Raw genomic sequence first — 14,052 nt, 5'->3', positions numbered from 1 at the left:
ACATAACAGACTTATTCTTCTGGGACTGGAAGTGTGCCGGTGCAGTTAGTCACCTATGTTCTAATTTAACGCTTTTATTGCGTGTTATTCCCTGTCTTTTGAACCTAGTACTCATAGATTATTCATATATAGCGTGAGTATAAGAGTGATGCGATTAAGATAGAGGTGTTTTATTGTGGTTATTTCTGGGAAAACTGGGTATAACAATGTGATCCCATATAGATTCCCAACCCCAATTTCAAGCCTTTAATGGAAAGAAGTTGTTGCTGAAAGATATTATTGTAATATTAATGTTTTTCAAGAGATAATGTATGTTTTTGAACTTTGCAAAATACATGTTTTCCATATGATTGTCATTAAAAAAATGATTGAAAACATATCCACTCTTTGTGCTTTATTTGCTCCAAAATACAGAGAGTTACTGCGATCAATCTTAACAATAAATGTTGATTTAAAGCAAACAAAACATTTCTCCTCCTATAAAAATAAGTTATGCCTATGTCATACAAACAATAATTCATCATTTGAGTTGGAGTTGGAAGGATGCAGCATGTGGGATCACAGTCACAATCCATACAAAAGAATATGAAACATAAGATTGATGAACCACTATCATGTAAATCCAGCCAAAGTCATTGGTCACTCATGTTACAGCTGGTTTCCGGTTTAAACATCATGAAGGTTCCTTAAGTTTTAAACCCCAAAGCTGTATGACAGCAAAAACTCTTAAATCCAGCAAATTCACTGAAGCATTATCTGCTATTCACACTGGAAAGTGCAAAAGTATAAACAAACAGGATTTAACAGAACACTTCACTAATTCACTGTTGTCCATATGATTTACATTCAACATCTGATTCTGTGACATTCAAAGTGAATCATTTATTCACTGATGAGATGTAATGATGATGGTTGGGATCTGGAATCGAATCTGTCCCGGCCTGTAACTGGATGGTGGTGTAGAGATGAACACACACACACACACACACACACACACACACACACACACACACACACACACACACACACACACACACACACACACACACACACACACACACACTCACACACACACACACACACACACACATGGCAGCAAGTCAAATGTAGGTCCACAGAATATGTGTATCGTGTTGGGATTCCCAAGCATCCCCACACTGTGTCTCCACTTCAGTCTTTTATTCATGAGAGACAAGAAGCTGTGGTGTTTTGTCCCTCCATCAAACCCTGCACCTTTGTCCCCTCCTATACATCTGACATGCTGGATAACATGTCCACCCCTGCTCCCTCCACCAAACTTCACCCTCTCCTTTACCTCATTCGAACTCTTAACCCTTTTGCTAGGACAGTCCAAAGGAAGGAAAGAAGATGTAGCAAATGAAGCAGAAAATGAAGAAGCCGATGACCCAGTTGACTGAGTAGATATAGATGATGACCATGTCCATGTCAAAGTGCCAACCTCGGGAGTCATCCTCAAAGTCCAGTGCGTCCAGGTGGTAGCCTCCTCCGTGGGGGAATTGGCGTCTAGAAAAGGCGCTGGACTGCCTTTGAAAACCTGTTGGGGGTCACAAATGGAGAGCCTGGTTCATAATTATCTGTACAATATAATATGATCAAGATCCCCCTTAAAATGTTTCCCATACGATGTGTAAATCTGAAGCCATATGTTCCACCATTGACCCCCAGAAGCCCGAGCTGATTATTGATCTATATCACTCACTGTTGAAAATGCTTACAAATAAACAGCATAAAGTGTTAAAGTTGTGCAGGACTAACAGAAATTAAATTGTTAAGTGCACACAGTTAATTCGTCATTGCTCAATACTGCAGATTTGGTGTGGAGCAATTCAGCATGTAATGAGTGTTTAGCTTCATGGAGGGAGCTTCATTGCTGATGCCTGAATAACTTGCCTCCAAAGATCCGGAAGAGTTTTCTGCAGCTTGGAAGAGGCCACTTTGCACAGCTTGCTTTCTGGAAGTTCTGCTTCCGGGACAGGTATTCCTTTGGGAAGAACGTCCGTGCTGTTTGGTTCAGCTCTGTAAGCAAGACCAGTAAACACACAGATTATTAGCACCTGCATTTTTCTCTTTTTAGCCCAAATAAATTACGCTTCACTTTTTCAGTTTCTTCAAAAAGGCGAAAGCAGCAGACACAGCGTCACTGGTGTCCCTCATTCTCTCCTCTGTATGACCTTGGCTTCGGTAATCAACACAAGAATCTTATCTAAAATCCTTGTCACCTAATCACCAACAAGAGCCCTTACTGCATGTGTGGTCCTTATAAGCCACTCTGCCTTTTGTGGCCTCCGCAGTGTCCCTGATGCTCACTCTCTCCTACGTACGTCTAGAAGTGGGACAACGTGAATCACACAACTGCATGACTTATTCATAGATTTGGCCAAATCGGGACACATAAGATGATACGTTTCTGTCTAATCAGTGAGCAGAGATCATCAACATCACAGAGCATCGAGTGTGAATGCAGTGGAGAGGAGGCCGTGCAGATGTGGTTGTATCTTGATTGTGGGACGTGTTTTGTGTGAAGAGCATGAAACCAACTAACCATATTGTCATGCAGGTTCCAACAAAAGGCATAAATGTGACTGTGAAACGGCCCTCTTGTTGACATGATTTAATGTTGTTGAATGTGTCTGTTTGTGTGTTCTGAGTGACTCATCTGCTCTGTGCTCAACCAAAGTCTGCTCTGCTCCCTGTGGGACTTCTGCAGCTGGGCCCTCTGAACATTAGATTACTCTCCTCTCATCAAGTACTGGATTATTATCTTTAGAAAAATATCACTACCTCGTGGAGTTGCTTGTCATAATCTTAATTTTTCGATCATCTCATAATTTATTTCAAGGCTCCCCTGTGGAGTTTAGAATCATGTTTTGATGAGTTAGTCACCACATGTTTGTATCTCCCGCTTTAATTAACACTACAGTACAGACATGTAAGCACAGGGCTGATGTAATGTCTCTCTTGTGTATTAAGTTACAGTAGTTTAACGCAACAGAAGGTGGCGGGAAGAAAATATCACACCTAAGCATGAACAATGTGGATTTCCAAACTTAAACAAGTAGGAAATGGATTGAATGCCTGTCTCACACCTTTAGGATACACTGTACATAAATATGTTTTGGTAAGGAATATTGATCTTGAATGAAAAGCCACATTTTCTCACAAGAAACTCCACAGGACGCCTTTAATAAGTGGACGTATGAGCGTTTCAGAGTCTCACCCTTCTGAAAAAAGACGTGTGTGATGATTGTCCTGCAGAGGGGGCAGGGCGTGTTGGCGGGGCTGTTCTTCGCCAGTGTCCTCAGACAGGGTTCACAGAAGATGTGGCTGCAGGGCTGGCACATGTAAGGGCTGAAGTATACGTCCAAACACACGGCGCAGATGTAACCCTCTCTGTCCCCGGCGAGGTCTTCGTCGTCGTCATCCTCGCTGCTGCTGGATGGATTCTCTGTTGAACTCTGCGTGTGAGGGAAAGGAGGGCGAATGTGTGTGATTATGTGCGGTTGACAGATACAGCAGCATCCATGCATACTGTATTCATGCACATCCTGTCGTGTGAAAAGCACAAGCTCCCTCTCCTGCAGAGGACATTTTGTGTTTAAGATGCACAACCAAGCTCCCTATAGATCTGACCCTCTATAGTGTTTTACGCATATACTGTATGACTTCTGGATGACGTTGTTATTTCAGTATGTGTGATGACGTCATCTGTCATGTCATCTTGAGATTCTTTGTAAATTGCTCTTTATCTTTACTCATCCCATTTGATGGGTGCAAAAGCCTTTAACACTCATCTGCAAAGAATATAAATACGTCCGAGTGAGTCAGCTGCAAATTCAATGTAGTTTTTCACCCATTACTCATTCTACAGTGTCAATTCCTGATCTATCTGACTATAATCTAATTCTGTGAAGTGTTACACATGCTGTATTATATTTGAGAGGATTCTTTTGTTTTCTTCTTGGTTGCTAATGTGTCTTTGCTTCAACTTTCTGCCCGTCTGCTATGAGTCATAGCATGTGACAGGACCTAAATCAGGTGAACATTGTGCTGTGATTGATATTGTCATCATATTCATACAATAATCCCCCTGATCTCCAGTGTAGCCTTGGCACCCAACTCGCCCTCCCTCCCAGTTTCCTCTGCACCTTACATCTGCAATCACGTCCCTCCTTCCCAAACCTATAACTTACAGTCATACAGGAGGATACAGAGACTCAGTTTGTCTGGGGCTCATATGTCCCCTGCCTGCCTTCTTCCATCTCCACCTGTGCAGCCAGACCTCCAGGGACCGCTGCCTCAAACTCCAATCTTTCAACGCCCGAGGGTGCTCCCAGAGTAATTACCACTCTCTCACCCGGGGCGAGCTCCTGGGACCTTCCTGTCGCACCATCCCAGCCTCCCAAGATGTGTCATTAACACTGAGGGGACCATACAGTGCCCATAGCTCCGGTGTAATCATGGACACACTGTCTGCTCTCTGGCAACAAGCAGTGTGACAAGGACGCTTCGCCTTGGTCACTTTGTTAAATAACAAGACAATAATATAACAAACAAAGAAATACATAGACATAAACTACTTTGCCACTGGGACGTCAAATAATTTGATGATCAAATTAAACCCTGACAACACATATTGGTATTTTTGCAGCTAGAGAAAGTAATTGCAGCCGATCAGTCACACAGGATTATAGCGCTTCCTGTGGGGCGCCGGGCGACAACAACACCTGACCTGACATTCCCCAGACTCCAGACCATATCCAGTGCTGCATTATATTTGAAAGTATTTAAAAGTAGACTCATATGGGATTCTAGCAAAGTCACATCCTAACTTTTCATCAAATCAAAATGACATCACTTCATAAAGCGAATGAGCATCTAGAGTAGGATTTGTGAGCAAAGAAACTTAGATTGACACTGAAAGTCTCTCTCTCTTTGATTGAGTTTCTAAATGGTTAATAGCAGAGCGCTCTGTCTGCGCTGAGTAACTCCAAAGGGAGAATGTGTTTAACTGTGCAAAAGTAAAGTAGCACTGTGCTGAAAACCCTTGATAATGATAAATGGCCAAGCAAGTTCAATCAATTCACCCTGGGTAAATATCAGCTTAGAGTGCAGTTACTTAGGAGACATAAAATGAGAATTACCATCTACTTTGATCATTTTGGAGCAGGATGCAACAGCTTTGGACAAGGCATGATCAAGATTTGTTAAGTAAGTGGGGAAAGATTTGAATCCACATTGTGTTTTCACCGACACAAACATCATAATGGCTCATAACTATATCTGTAATATTCAGAGTGTGTGTGTATCTACATTGTGGCGCCAAGCTGACATGCAAACATCAATGAGAGACAGAGAGAATATTGTAAAACAATGCAATCAACATGACATAGAAATGGAAAATGGATTTTCTATTTCAAAGCAACATCAGTTCTTTTTTCTAATTCAGTCGTCAGAATAATTTCAATCCACCAACGTGAATGCATATCTGGGACCGTCCAATCAGAACAGTATCTGCTCTTTTGTCCGTGCGGTTGTGAAGAGCTCTCTGCCCGAGCCTCATCAAGCAGCTAATTCAGATGTAACCCCACTTTAAACTGTACAGACAATGACTATTGAGATGAGCTGGCTGCTGATGGGCCTGTGGAGAGTCAGAGTCTACATGAAATCAACACACACACACACACACACACACACACACACACACATGCACACACGCACGCACGCACGCACACACACACACACACGCACGCACGCACGCACGCACACACACACACACACACATGCACACACACACACACATACACACAATCAGTTGGGTAAACTATTATGAATAATATTTGATACTATTATCAATATTCATCTCTGCTCTTTGTACATATTCTGCTTTCAGAATCAAAGAAAATACACACAGGCACGCACGCACGCACGCATGCACGCACACACACACACACACACACACACACACACACACACACACACACACACACACACACACACACACACAACCACACACACACACACACACACACACACACACACACACACACACACAATGCTTTTACTGGCTGCATTTGCATTTCTTCTCATCTTAAATGTAAATAGGTCTTTAAGTATATCAATTAAAGTTGCCATAACCGGTTAAAATGGTCAAGAGTGCCTGACTATAAATTCTCTGCATATTTCATTAGAAACGTCTCTGAAGTCTTAAAGCTTCATTTTGCAAAAAAAAACAAAAAAAACATTACCAGATATTCTTCTTAATAATGAGACATTATTGAATGAAAGCATCTGTGTATGTTGTGTTTGTGTCATAAAGTGTGAGGTGCCCTGCTAATGCACACGCTTAAAGAGAACAGACTTATAAATGAAATACCTTCGCAGATGATGAATAATACCTGATGTTCCGTGCAGACATGGATAATTTGTTTATGAGGCTTCAGTGGCTACACAACTTAATAGTGAAGTCAATTATCGACTAATTTAATAGCGAGCACAGAGACTGGTGTGTCCTCGCTCATCTTTAAGGCTCAAGGGGACTTAAGTCTTCCCTTCTGTCTGTCTCTCTATAGAAGCACATTTTTTTCAAAAGATGTTTCCCAAAATGAGAGAGTGTTCCTTAATCCTGACATCAGTGGCAAAGCCTTTGGTAGGAGAGAGATTTCAGTGTTCTGTGTCATTGTAAAGACATGACACCATTTCATGACATCATTCACCTGTTTGCTCTCCTGCAGTTGACTTTGTCTCCACCTCTCCTTCCTCCTCTGCCTCCTCCTCAGACACTTAATCCTGTTCTTCTCTCTTTTGCTCATCCTCCACTCTGGAAAAGGGGCGTAAGTTGGCCTCATCACCTCCATCACGCCACTTCCTCCTTCCTCGCCGTTCCCCACCTCTTCCTCTTCTTCTTCCACCAGCTCTGAGCTGTTGGGAGAACGGATGAATGTCCGAGTCCGATGGTTCCGTGTCAATTGTCCAGTCCCTGTCCTGGTCCTCACTTCCACCCAGAATGGATCAGGCTCTGTGGATGAACTAGAAGGGTAGCGGTGTAAGTCCCCGACATCTGTCTCGAGTAAAAGTCCCTGTGGTGACACGCTTCTAGATCTGGATTGGGTTGCAGGTTGAGGGACAGCGAGAGACGTGGACCTCTCAGGGGATCTTGCGTTTGTGCTGGTGGTGCTGATCCATGAGCAGCTGGCACCATGAGGTCTGCGACATGGACATCCTCCCTGCAGGTTGTCTGATCTTTCCATAGCTTCCATAAGACTGTGTCCCGTGCTTACTGCCCCCCCTTGTCCCCAGGCATCATCTCCACGTGTAACAGTTCTTTCAGTGTTTCTCTGGGTTTGTCCTCCTCTTTCCTCCCAATCCTCTCCTACATGTTCCACACTTTGTTTCTCTTTGGTTCCTTCTCTCCATCTTCTGCTGTCCCTCGTTCCTCCATCCTCCCTGCAGGTCTTTCTGTGTGCCTTCCTCCCAGGCAGGAAGGGTCTCACCAGCTGCTCCACACTGTTCGGACGTATCTCTCCCACCCCCGAGGGAGCGTCCATTTGATGATGCACTTTGTTTTTGTTGCTTTCGCCACTGGAATCCTCAGTTTCATGACCCCCTACTCTGCTTGAACCAGATGCACCAGTGGCTTCTACATGGGAGCTCATGATTGTGCATTCACATCTGATGGAGCTCTAATCGTTTAGCCTGGTCTCTCTCAACTCATACCTCAGGTCTCTCCCCAGGTCACCCTCTTCTGGTAGGTATGGATTGTATACGCTGATATTCTTTTTTCTAAAAGCTGAAGGGAGTGTTCCAGTGTGACTGAGGTGAGCAGTGCCGCCTTCTGCTGCGCCCTATCCTGCCCCCCGTCAACCCCCTGGGACGTTCCACGTTGCTGACAAAGCCAAAGCCTGCGAGTAAGCCCCATTACAATAGGTGCACCCCTCACGACCTCACTATTGTCTGGAGTGACCTATAGTAAAACACCACTGCGCAGCCACTGAGCACAAAATAAGGTGAAAATTCCAGAGCCACCTTTTGTTCTGTCCTCTGCTGCCATGGTGTCAGCCTTTTCCTCTCTGCTTGTTAAGCAGAGCACAAAGTGGTTGTCTGTATATGTATGCATGCTTGTGTGTGTGGCTATATCATGATGTATGTGCCATATAATGTCTGGTGTTCATTCTATGCTCCTGTCACCTCTAATCCCCTTATAATTTAGAAATAGCCTCTGAGCCACGGCCTTGTTCAGATTGATCAGGCTGCTTTATAATCTAAGGAGGAAGACTATTAGATTCTTCATCAGAGAATAAAAGAGCCAAATCAGAAACAATGCAATACAAGATTAATTAGGTGAGGTAAAATGATTCTAATGTAGGGTGACATAGAATTTGTATGCAATGATGATGATTGAAAACATTTATGGCCTATAAGAGGACAAAGTTGATGTATTGCCAGCGGGATTAAGTGTTTGAAATTGTGTGGTGTTGTTCTGATCTGAGGAGGTGAATTTGTTATAATTCAGCCCGCACAGTATACATGGTGATTAAAGTGTTTAATGGAGCCCATTAAAAAGCATGATTCACGCTTATAATAACCACCAAAGCCAGGGGCTTTCAGTCTAAGTCTTTACCTGCTTCTTCATCAAGACACACTGAACTATCTTCACTGTCTATGTTCCAGATTCCAAATGGGATTACTTGGGGTCTCCATAACAAAATGGATGTATTAGATGTGATGCTGGCTGCAACAATGAGCGCCACTGAACACGAAACATGCGGACAGTGTGAAAGTAATCGTTTTCCCTGCATGCAGGCTTATGTGGTTAAGCTGCTCAGATGATGCGCGCCTGTGGGCCGCTCCTAATACTACAAGAATTCCTTGAAGACTTAAAATGTTTGTGCGTTTCAAGGTCCAGAGAGTTTGTACTCTCAGGACCTTTAGCTTTGTTTGGTTTTGTGGCGATTTTCATGCTGACAGACGAGTCGACGTGTTAGAACAATCCAGGCTTGCAGTTCGACCATCGAGCTCGGAGTCTTCATGGCTCACACACAGAAGCGCTGCATCACACTGCACCAGCTGCTGTACGTCATCAGGACAAAAATGACACAGAGGAGAAATGTGACATCATTTTGACATCTCATATTGTGTTGTAATTAAAAACACTAAACACTATAGACAAAAACATTCATATAAAATATATTGGAAAAGGAGACATGGATCCTGCACCACTGCTGAGGCAACTGGAGTCCATAAATAAACCTTCATGTGATGTGTTTTGTTTACTTTTAAGCACCTGATACACGCAGTGGCAATCCTTTTAATATTTCAAGTAAAGTGTCAGTTTTAATCGCTCACACAAACACACACGGTTGGATTTCCCATCATTTGGTGCAGTCCCCACTGTTGACAGCAGATAGCAGTATACGCCCTCTGTGGACGGTCCCGGCTCTGTCCATGGTCCTTAAATACACTTTCGCTCTCCGCACATTTCGCTATTTTCTCCATTCCGACTCAAACTGCAATCTGGCTTCCAACAATCATTTTACATTTACAAAGTGACGCGTTCACGTAACAAACGCGTTTCCAAAAAAATCCGACCTAAAGTGTCGATTTAAAGTAATGAAAGGTTTACACATCCTCAATTTTCCTCGAGTAGCTCACAGACCGTTTTACCTCGATTCTCAAAAACAAAAAAAAAACAATATCATTTAAATCCACCAATCCGACTGTCCACAAGAACCTGTTGTCATGTGGCGTTTCACCCACAATACTACTCCGCATGCAGAATAACATCGCCTCAGTCCAAAGAACCAATAAAGGAGAGAGAGAGAGAAAAGGAAATGAAATGAAAAGCTTGTGCGCCCTCCTCGACTGTCTGCAGAGAAAGACGGAGCAGCACCGAGAGCAAAGGCACAAAACTCCGGGGCGACCTCCTCGCTGTCTGACGTACCACCAAGCTGCTGCTATAAATGAATTCACGGCGTCACCAGGCTCAGATGATTCTCAGTACAGTGAGCGCCCCGACCGTCAACACTGCCGGGCTGCAAAACACACAAACCTGCACGCTGAAGACACACAAGCGCACCTACACACAAGCGCACACACATAAGCACACACGCACACACTCACACGCACACTCACATTCATTCGTCATGCGTCCTGAGAGCGACGGCGCGAACTCTGTAACTCCGATGGACTCCGGTAAAACGCGCAACAGTCCGCGTAAGTGACTGTGTGGGTCCAGTCGCGTCTGTCCCGCACCGTCGTGGGAAAGTTGCGCTCTGGCTGCACCGAGTGACCGAATTATGGATTTTGTGGTAAGCGGCAACAACAGCAACCAGACCACCGGTTACCCCGAAGGCGCAGACGTCGTTGCCGACTGGGACGGAGATGAGAACGGCACGGCGTCTGCGGCTCTGCCAGACCTGGAGCTGAGTTATCAGATCATCACCTCTCTGCTCCTGGCGGCCCTCATCCTCTGCTCCATATTTGGCAACGCGTGCGTCGTGGCGGCCATCGCCTTGGAGAGATCTCTCCAAAACGTGGCCAACTATCTGATCGGATCTCTGGCCGTGACAGACCTGATGGTGTCGGTTCTGGTGCTGCCAATGGCGGCCCTCTACCAGGTTTTGAACAAGTGGACACTGGGGCAGGAGATCTGTGATTTGTTCATCTCATTGGATGTTCTTTGCTGCACTTCATCCATCCTGCATCTGTGCGCAATCGCCCTGGACCGGTACTGGGCCATAACAGACCCTATTGACTATGTAAATAAGCGGACGCCGAGGCGAGCTGCGCTGCTGATTAGTGTGACTTGGCTAATTGGTTTCTCCATCTCGATACCGCCGATGCTGGGCTGGAGAAGCGCGGAAGACAGAGCGAACCCCGACGCCTGCATCATCAGCCAGGACCCGGGCTACACGATCTACTCCACGTTCGGGGCTTTTTACATCCCCCTGATCCTCATGCTGGTCCTGTACGGGCGGATATTCAAGGCCGCGCGCTTTAGAATTCGAAAGACGGTGAAGAAACCAGAGGCAGCAAAAGTGTCAGAAAAGTTTTTGTCTGTGTCTCCGGCAATTTTCCACAAGAAAGCCAACGGAGAGTCCGAGGGCAAAGGCTGTCGGCGCGGCGACGAGCCCAAACCCTGCTCTCCGTGCGTTAACGGCGCGGTGAGACACGGAGGGGAGGAGGGCGAGTCGCTGGAGATCATAGAAGTTACCAGCAACTCCAAGACGCACCTTCCTCTGCCCAACACCCCCATGTCCTCCTCGCAGGGCTTCGACAACATGAACGAAAAGAACACGGAGGCGAAGCGGAAGATCGCGTTAGCCCGGGAGCGTAAAACGGTGAAGACACTGGGGATCATCATGGGGACGTTCATTTTCTGCTGGCTGCCCTTCTTCATCGTGGCTCTGGTTCTGCCTTTCTGCGCGGAGAGCTGCTACATGCCGGACTGGCTGGGCGCCGTCATCAACTGGCTGGGCTACTCGAACTCTCTGCTCAACCCCATCATATATGCTTACTTCAACAAAGACTTCCAAAATGCTTTCAAGAAGATTGTCAAGTGCAAATTCCACCGAGCTTGACACATTTGTTTTTTCACCTTGACGTCATTTCCAGTCATCACACGGACAGTAAAACGCGTCCGCAGACTGTGTGTGGGGCAGCATAAGGATCATATTCAGACTTTCAATTCAGGGACAGTCTCTCTCTGTGTGTGTGTGTGTGTGTGTGTGTGTGTGTGTGTGTGTGTGTGTGTGTGTGTGTGAGAGAGAGAGATGAAGCCTGCAGCTGCTGATGAGAGGACAGGGACAGGGACAGGGACAGGGACAGAGACAGGGACAGGGACATTTGCTCTTGATGTACAAGCTCATATTTATTCAGTGTTGTAGCTCTGCAGCTTACATGCAACGGCAGCCATCGTTATATTGCCATGCAATACGTGTCATGTGCTGAATCCATGCATCTACCATAAGGAGGCACACAGGGGTCACCAGCCGTGTAGCACTCAAACAATAAAAGCAATGAAACTTTGTCATTGTGAAATCCGAGTCAGTTTGTGTTTAGAAAGCAAAGTACTGAGGCTCTGTGTTGATGATGTCATTACATGTCCACATGTTCCTTCAAAAATCGCTGGAGAAGCTGTGTGGGACTTCTCTGTTTGTTTTGACAGGCCTGATGATGATGATGATGATGATGATGATGAAGATGATGATGATGAAGGAGAGAATCAAATTATCAGTGTATGGTATATCTGAACTTACAGCAAAAAGGATATAGAACAAACTCTGCTGCCATCCATCAGTTCCATCTCACAAGAGGAGATGGGCAAATTTTCTTTCTGAAATGGAGGCTGTTATTGCATTTATTATATATAACCTCTCTTCCTGTATCTCTATCTTCCTTTATCTCTTCTTATTCACCCCACCCCCACCCCACCCAACCCCCCCATGTCCTCTTCAACCCCCGATGGTGTACGTGTGTATGTGATGAGATGAGATGAGAAAACAGCATGGAGAGGGAGAGAGAGAGAGAGAGAGAGAGAGAGAGAGAGAGAGAGAGAGAGAGATTACATTTATTAAACAAATTTATTTTTCCTGCCATTTCCCATAAAGATCCACAGTGAGTATTGATTTATTTGAGCAGTTGAGAGTGATTAAGTGGATTACAGGTAAAATAAGTTTACATTCATTAGAAAGAGATTCAAACCCACAGAGCGAAATGTGATGGACATCCATGCACATAGTGAACATCATTAGAATAACAGAGAAATAAGACGCGCGTGCACTTAGTTTGATGGTTTTGATAGTGAGCGAGGCGTTGAAGCCAAAAGTGGAACTAAGGTACATGAGGCCCCTAGAGGCCAGCTTCAAATAATGGGTGGCTATTGGCCTGTTGTCATGGTAACACTTAAAGCCCAAGGCAATGACGGGTCAGGGGGCCAGGCTGGCTGCGTGCGGAGAGACGAGCACACGTGACAGCGTGAAAATGTAGAGATGACACCTGTGGCATACAAACATCCTCTGCTGAAGTGACACGCAGGGCGGAAACACTCAGGGGAGCATATGGATATGAAAGAGGACAGAGCTGTTAATGGCCTGTCTGAGTCAATCATGTGAGTAATACCCCATAGCAGATGGACAGTTTCTGTATGCAATCATGATGCAAGACTTTTAAGATGTAAAAGATAGAGATCTTAACGCGAGAACGCTTAACCAGCAAGTTTCATTTTGATCACAGAGATAAAATCACATTACATCAGAAGTTTCCACCTCCTGTGATGTAGCAAAGGGAGGAAATCATCATCCACACGTGCAACAAATCATCACCTCATACTTCCCTTACGTCCCCGCAGGCCATTACAGTACAGGTTTTGCAGTTATAAAGCCAAAAAGCTGCGTACCAGGAGAGGTATGATGACAAGCAGCCAATGCTTAAAATCCCATATCTCTCCCCTCTTAATCCATCCAGCGTTTTTTTTCTTTCCATCCCTCATTTCCATAGAGCAGCAATGCTTTCAGACACTTTTGGGGAAATTAATCTGCTATCCATGACCTGCAGGTCAGCGCCTGAGCTTATGACGGGCTCAGACAAGCCCATAGAGAACGTGAGCGGGTTCCAGTTTATATTTAACAAACCTGAGTGAAATAATGAAAGAGAAGAGAAGAGAAGAGAGGGGAAGAGAAGAGAAGAGAAGAGAAGAGAAGAGAAGAGAAGAGAAGAGAAGAGAAGAGAAGAGAAGAGAAGAGAAGAGAAGAGAAGAGAAGAGAAGAGAAGAGAAGAGAGGGGAAGAGAAGAGAAGAGAGGGGAAGAGAAGAGAAGAGAGGGGAAGAGAAGAGAAGAGAAGAGAAGGGAAGAGAAGAGAAGAGAGGGGAAGAGAAGAGAAGAGAAGAGAAGAGAAGGAGATGGATTATGAAAGTGGTACCACACACTGAGGGGATTACAGGGTTTGCTTACATGGATTCCGTTGCCCTTTTGGCCTGAAACTCTATTGGATTCTGCCTGTGTTGGTTGTTATTTATTATTGAGGATGAATCGCAG

General features: G+C 45.0%; 1 protein-coding gene across 1 annotated transcript; it reads left to right on the top strand.

Annotated features, from left to right (window-relative positions):
- Positions 1-10,313: 10,313 nt before the first annotated feature.
- htr1aa (5-hydroxytryptamine (serotonin) receptor 1A a) lies at positions 10,314-11,597 on the top strand. The gene has a single exon (XM_076165180.1). The coding sequence runs from the start codon at positions 10,314-10,316 to the stop codon at positions 11,595-11,597; it is 1,284 nt and encodes a 427-aa protein (XP_076021295.1).
- The last annotated feature ends 2,455 nt before the right edge of the window (positions 11,598-14,052 follow it).

This window comes from Genypterus blacodes, unplaced genomic scaffold (genome assembly GCF_046128005.1).
Source record: "Genypterus blacodes isolate CSIRO-AG114 ecotype Tasmania unplaced genomic scaffold, CSIRO-AGI_Gbla_v1 ptg000141l_1, whole genome shotgun sequence".
In the NCBI taxonomy this organism is placed as follows: domain Eukaryota; kingdom Metazoa; phylum Chordata; class Actinopteri; order Ophidiiformes; family Ophidiidae; genus Genypterus; species Genypterus blacodes.
The sequence above is the reverse complement of the archived record's forward strand: the minus strand, read 5'-3'. Positions and strand labels throughout refer to the sequence as shown.

Bases quoted from the DNA above. Each gene is read 5' to 3' on its own strand.
- htr1aa (XM_076165180.1), top strand. From the start codon at position 10,314: ATGGATTTTGTGGTAAGCGGCAACAACAGCAACCAGACCACCGGTTAC.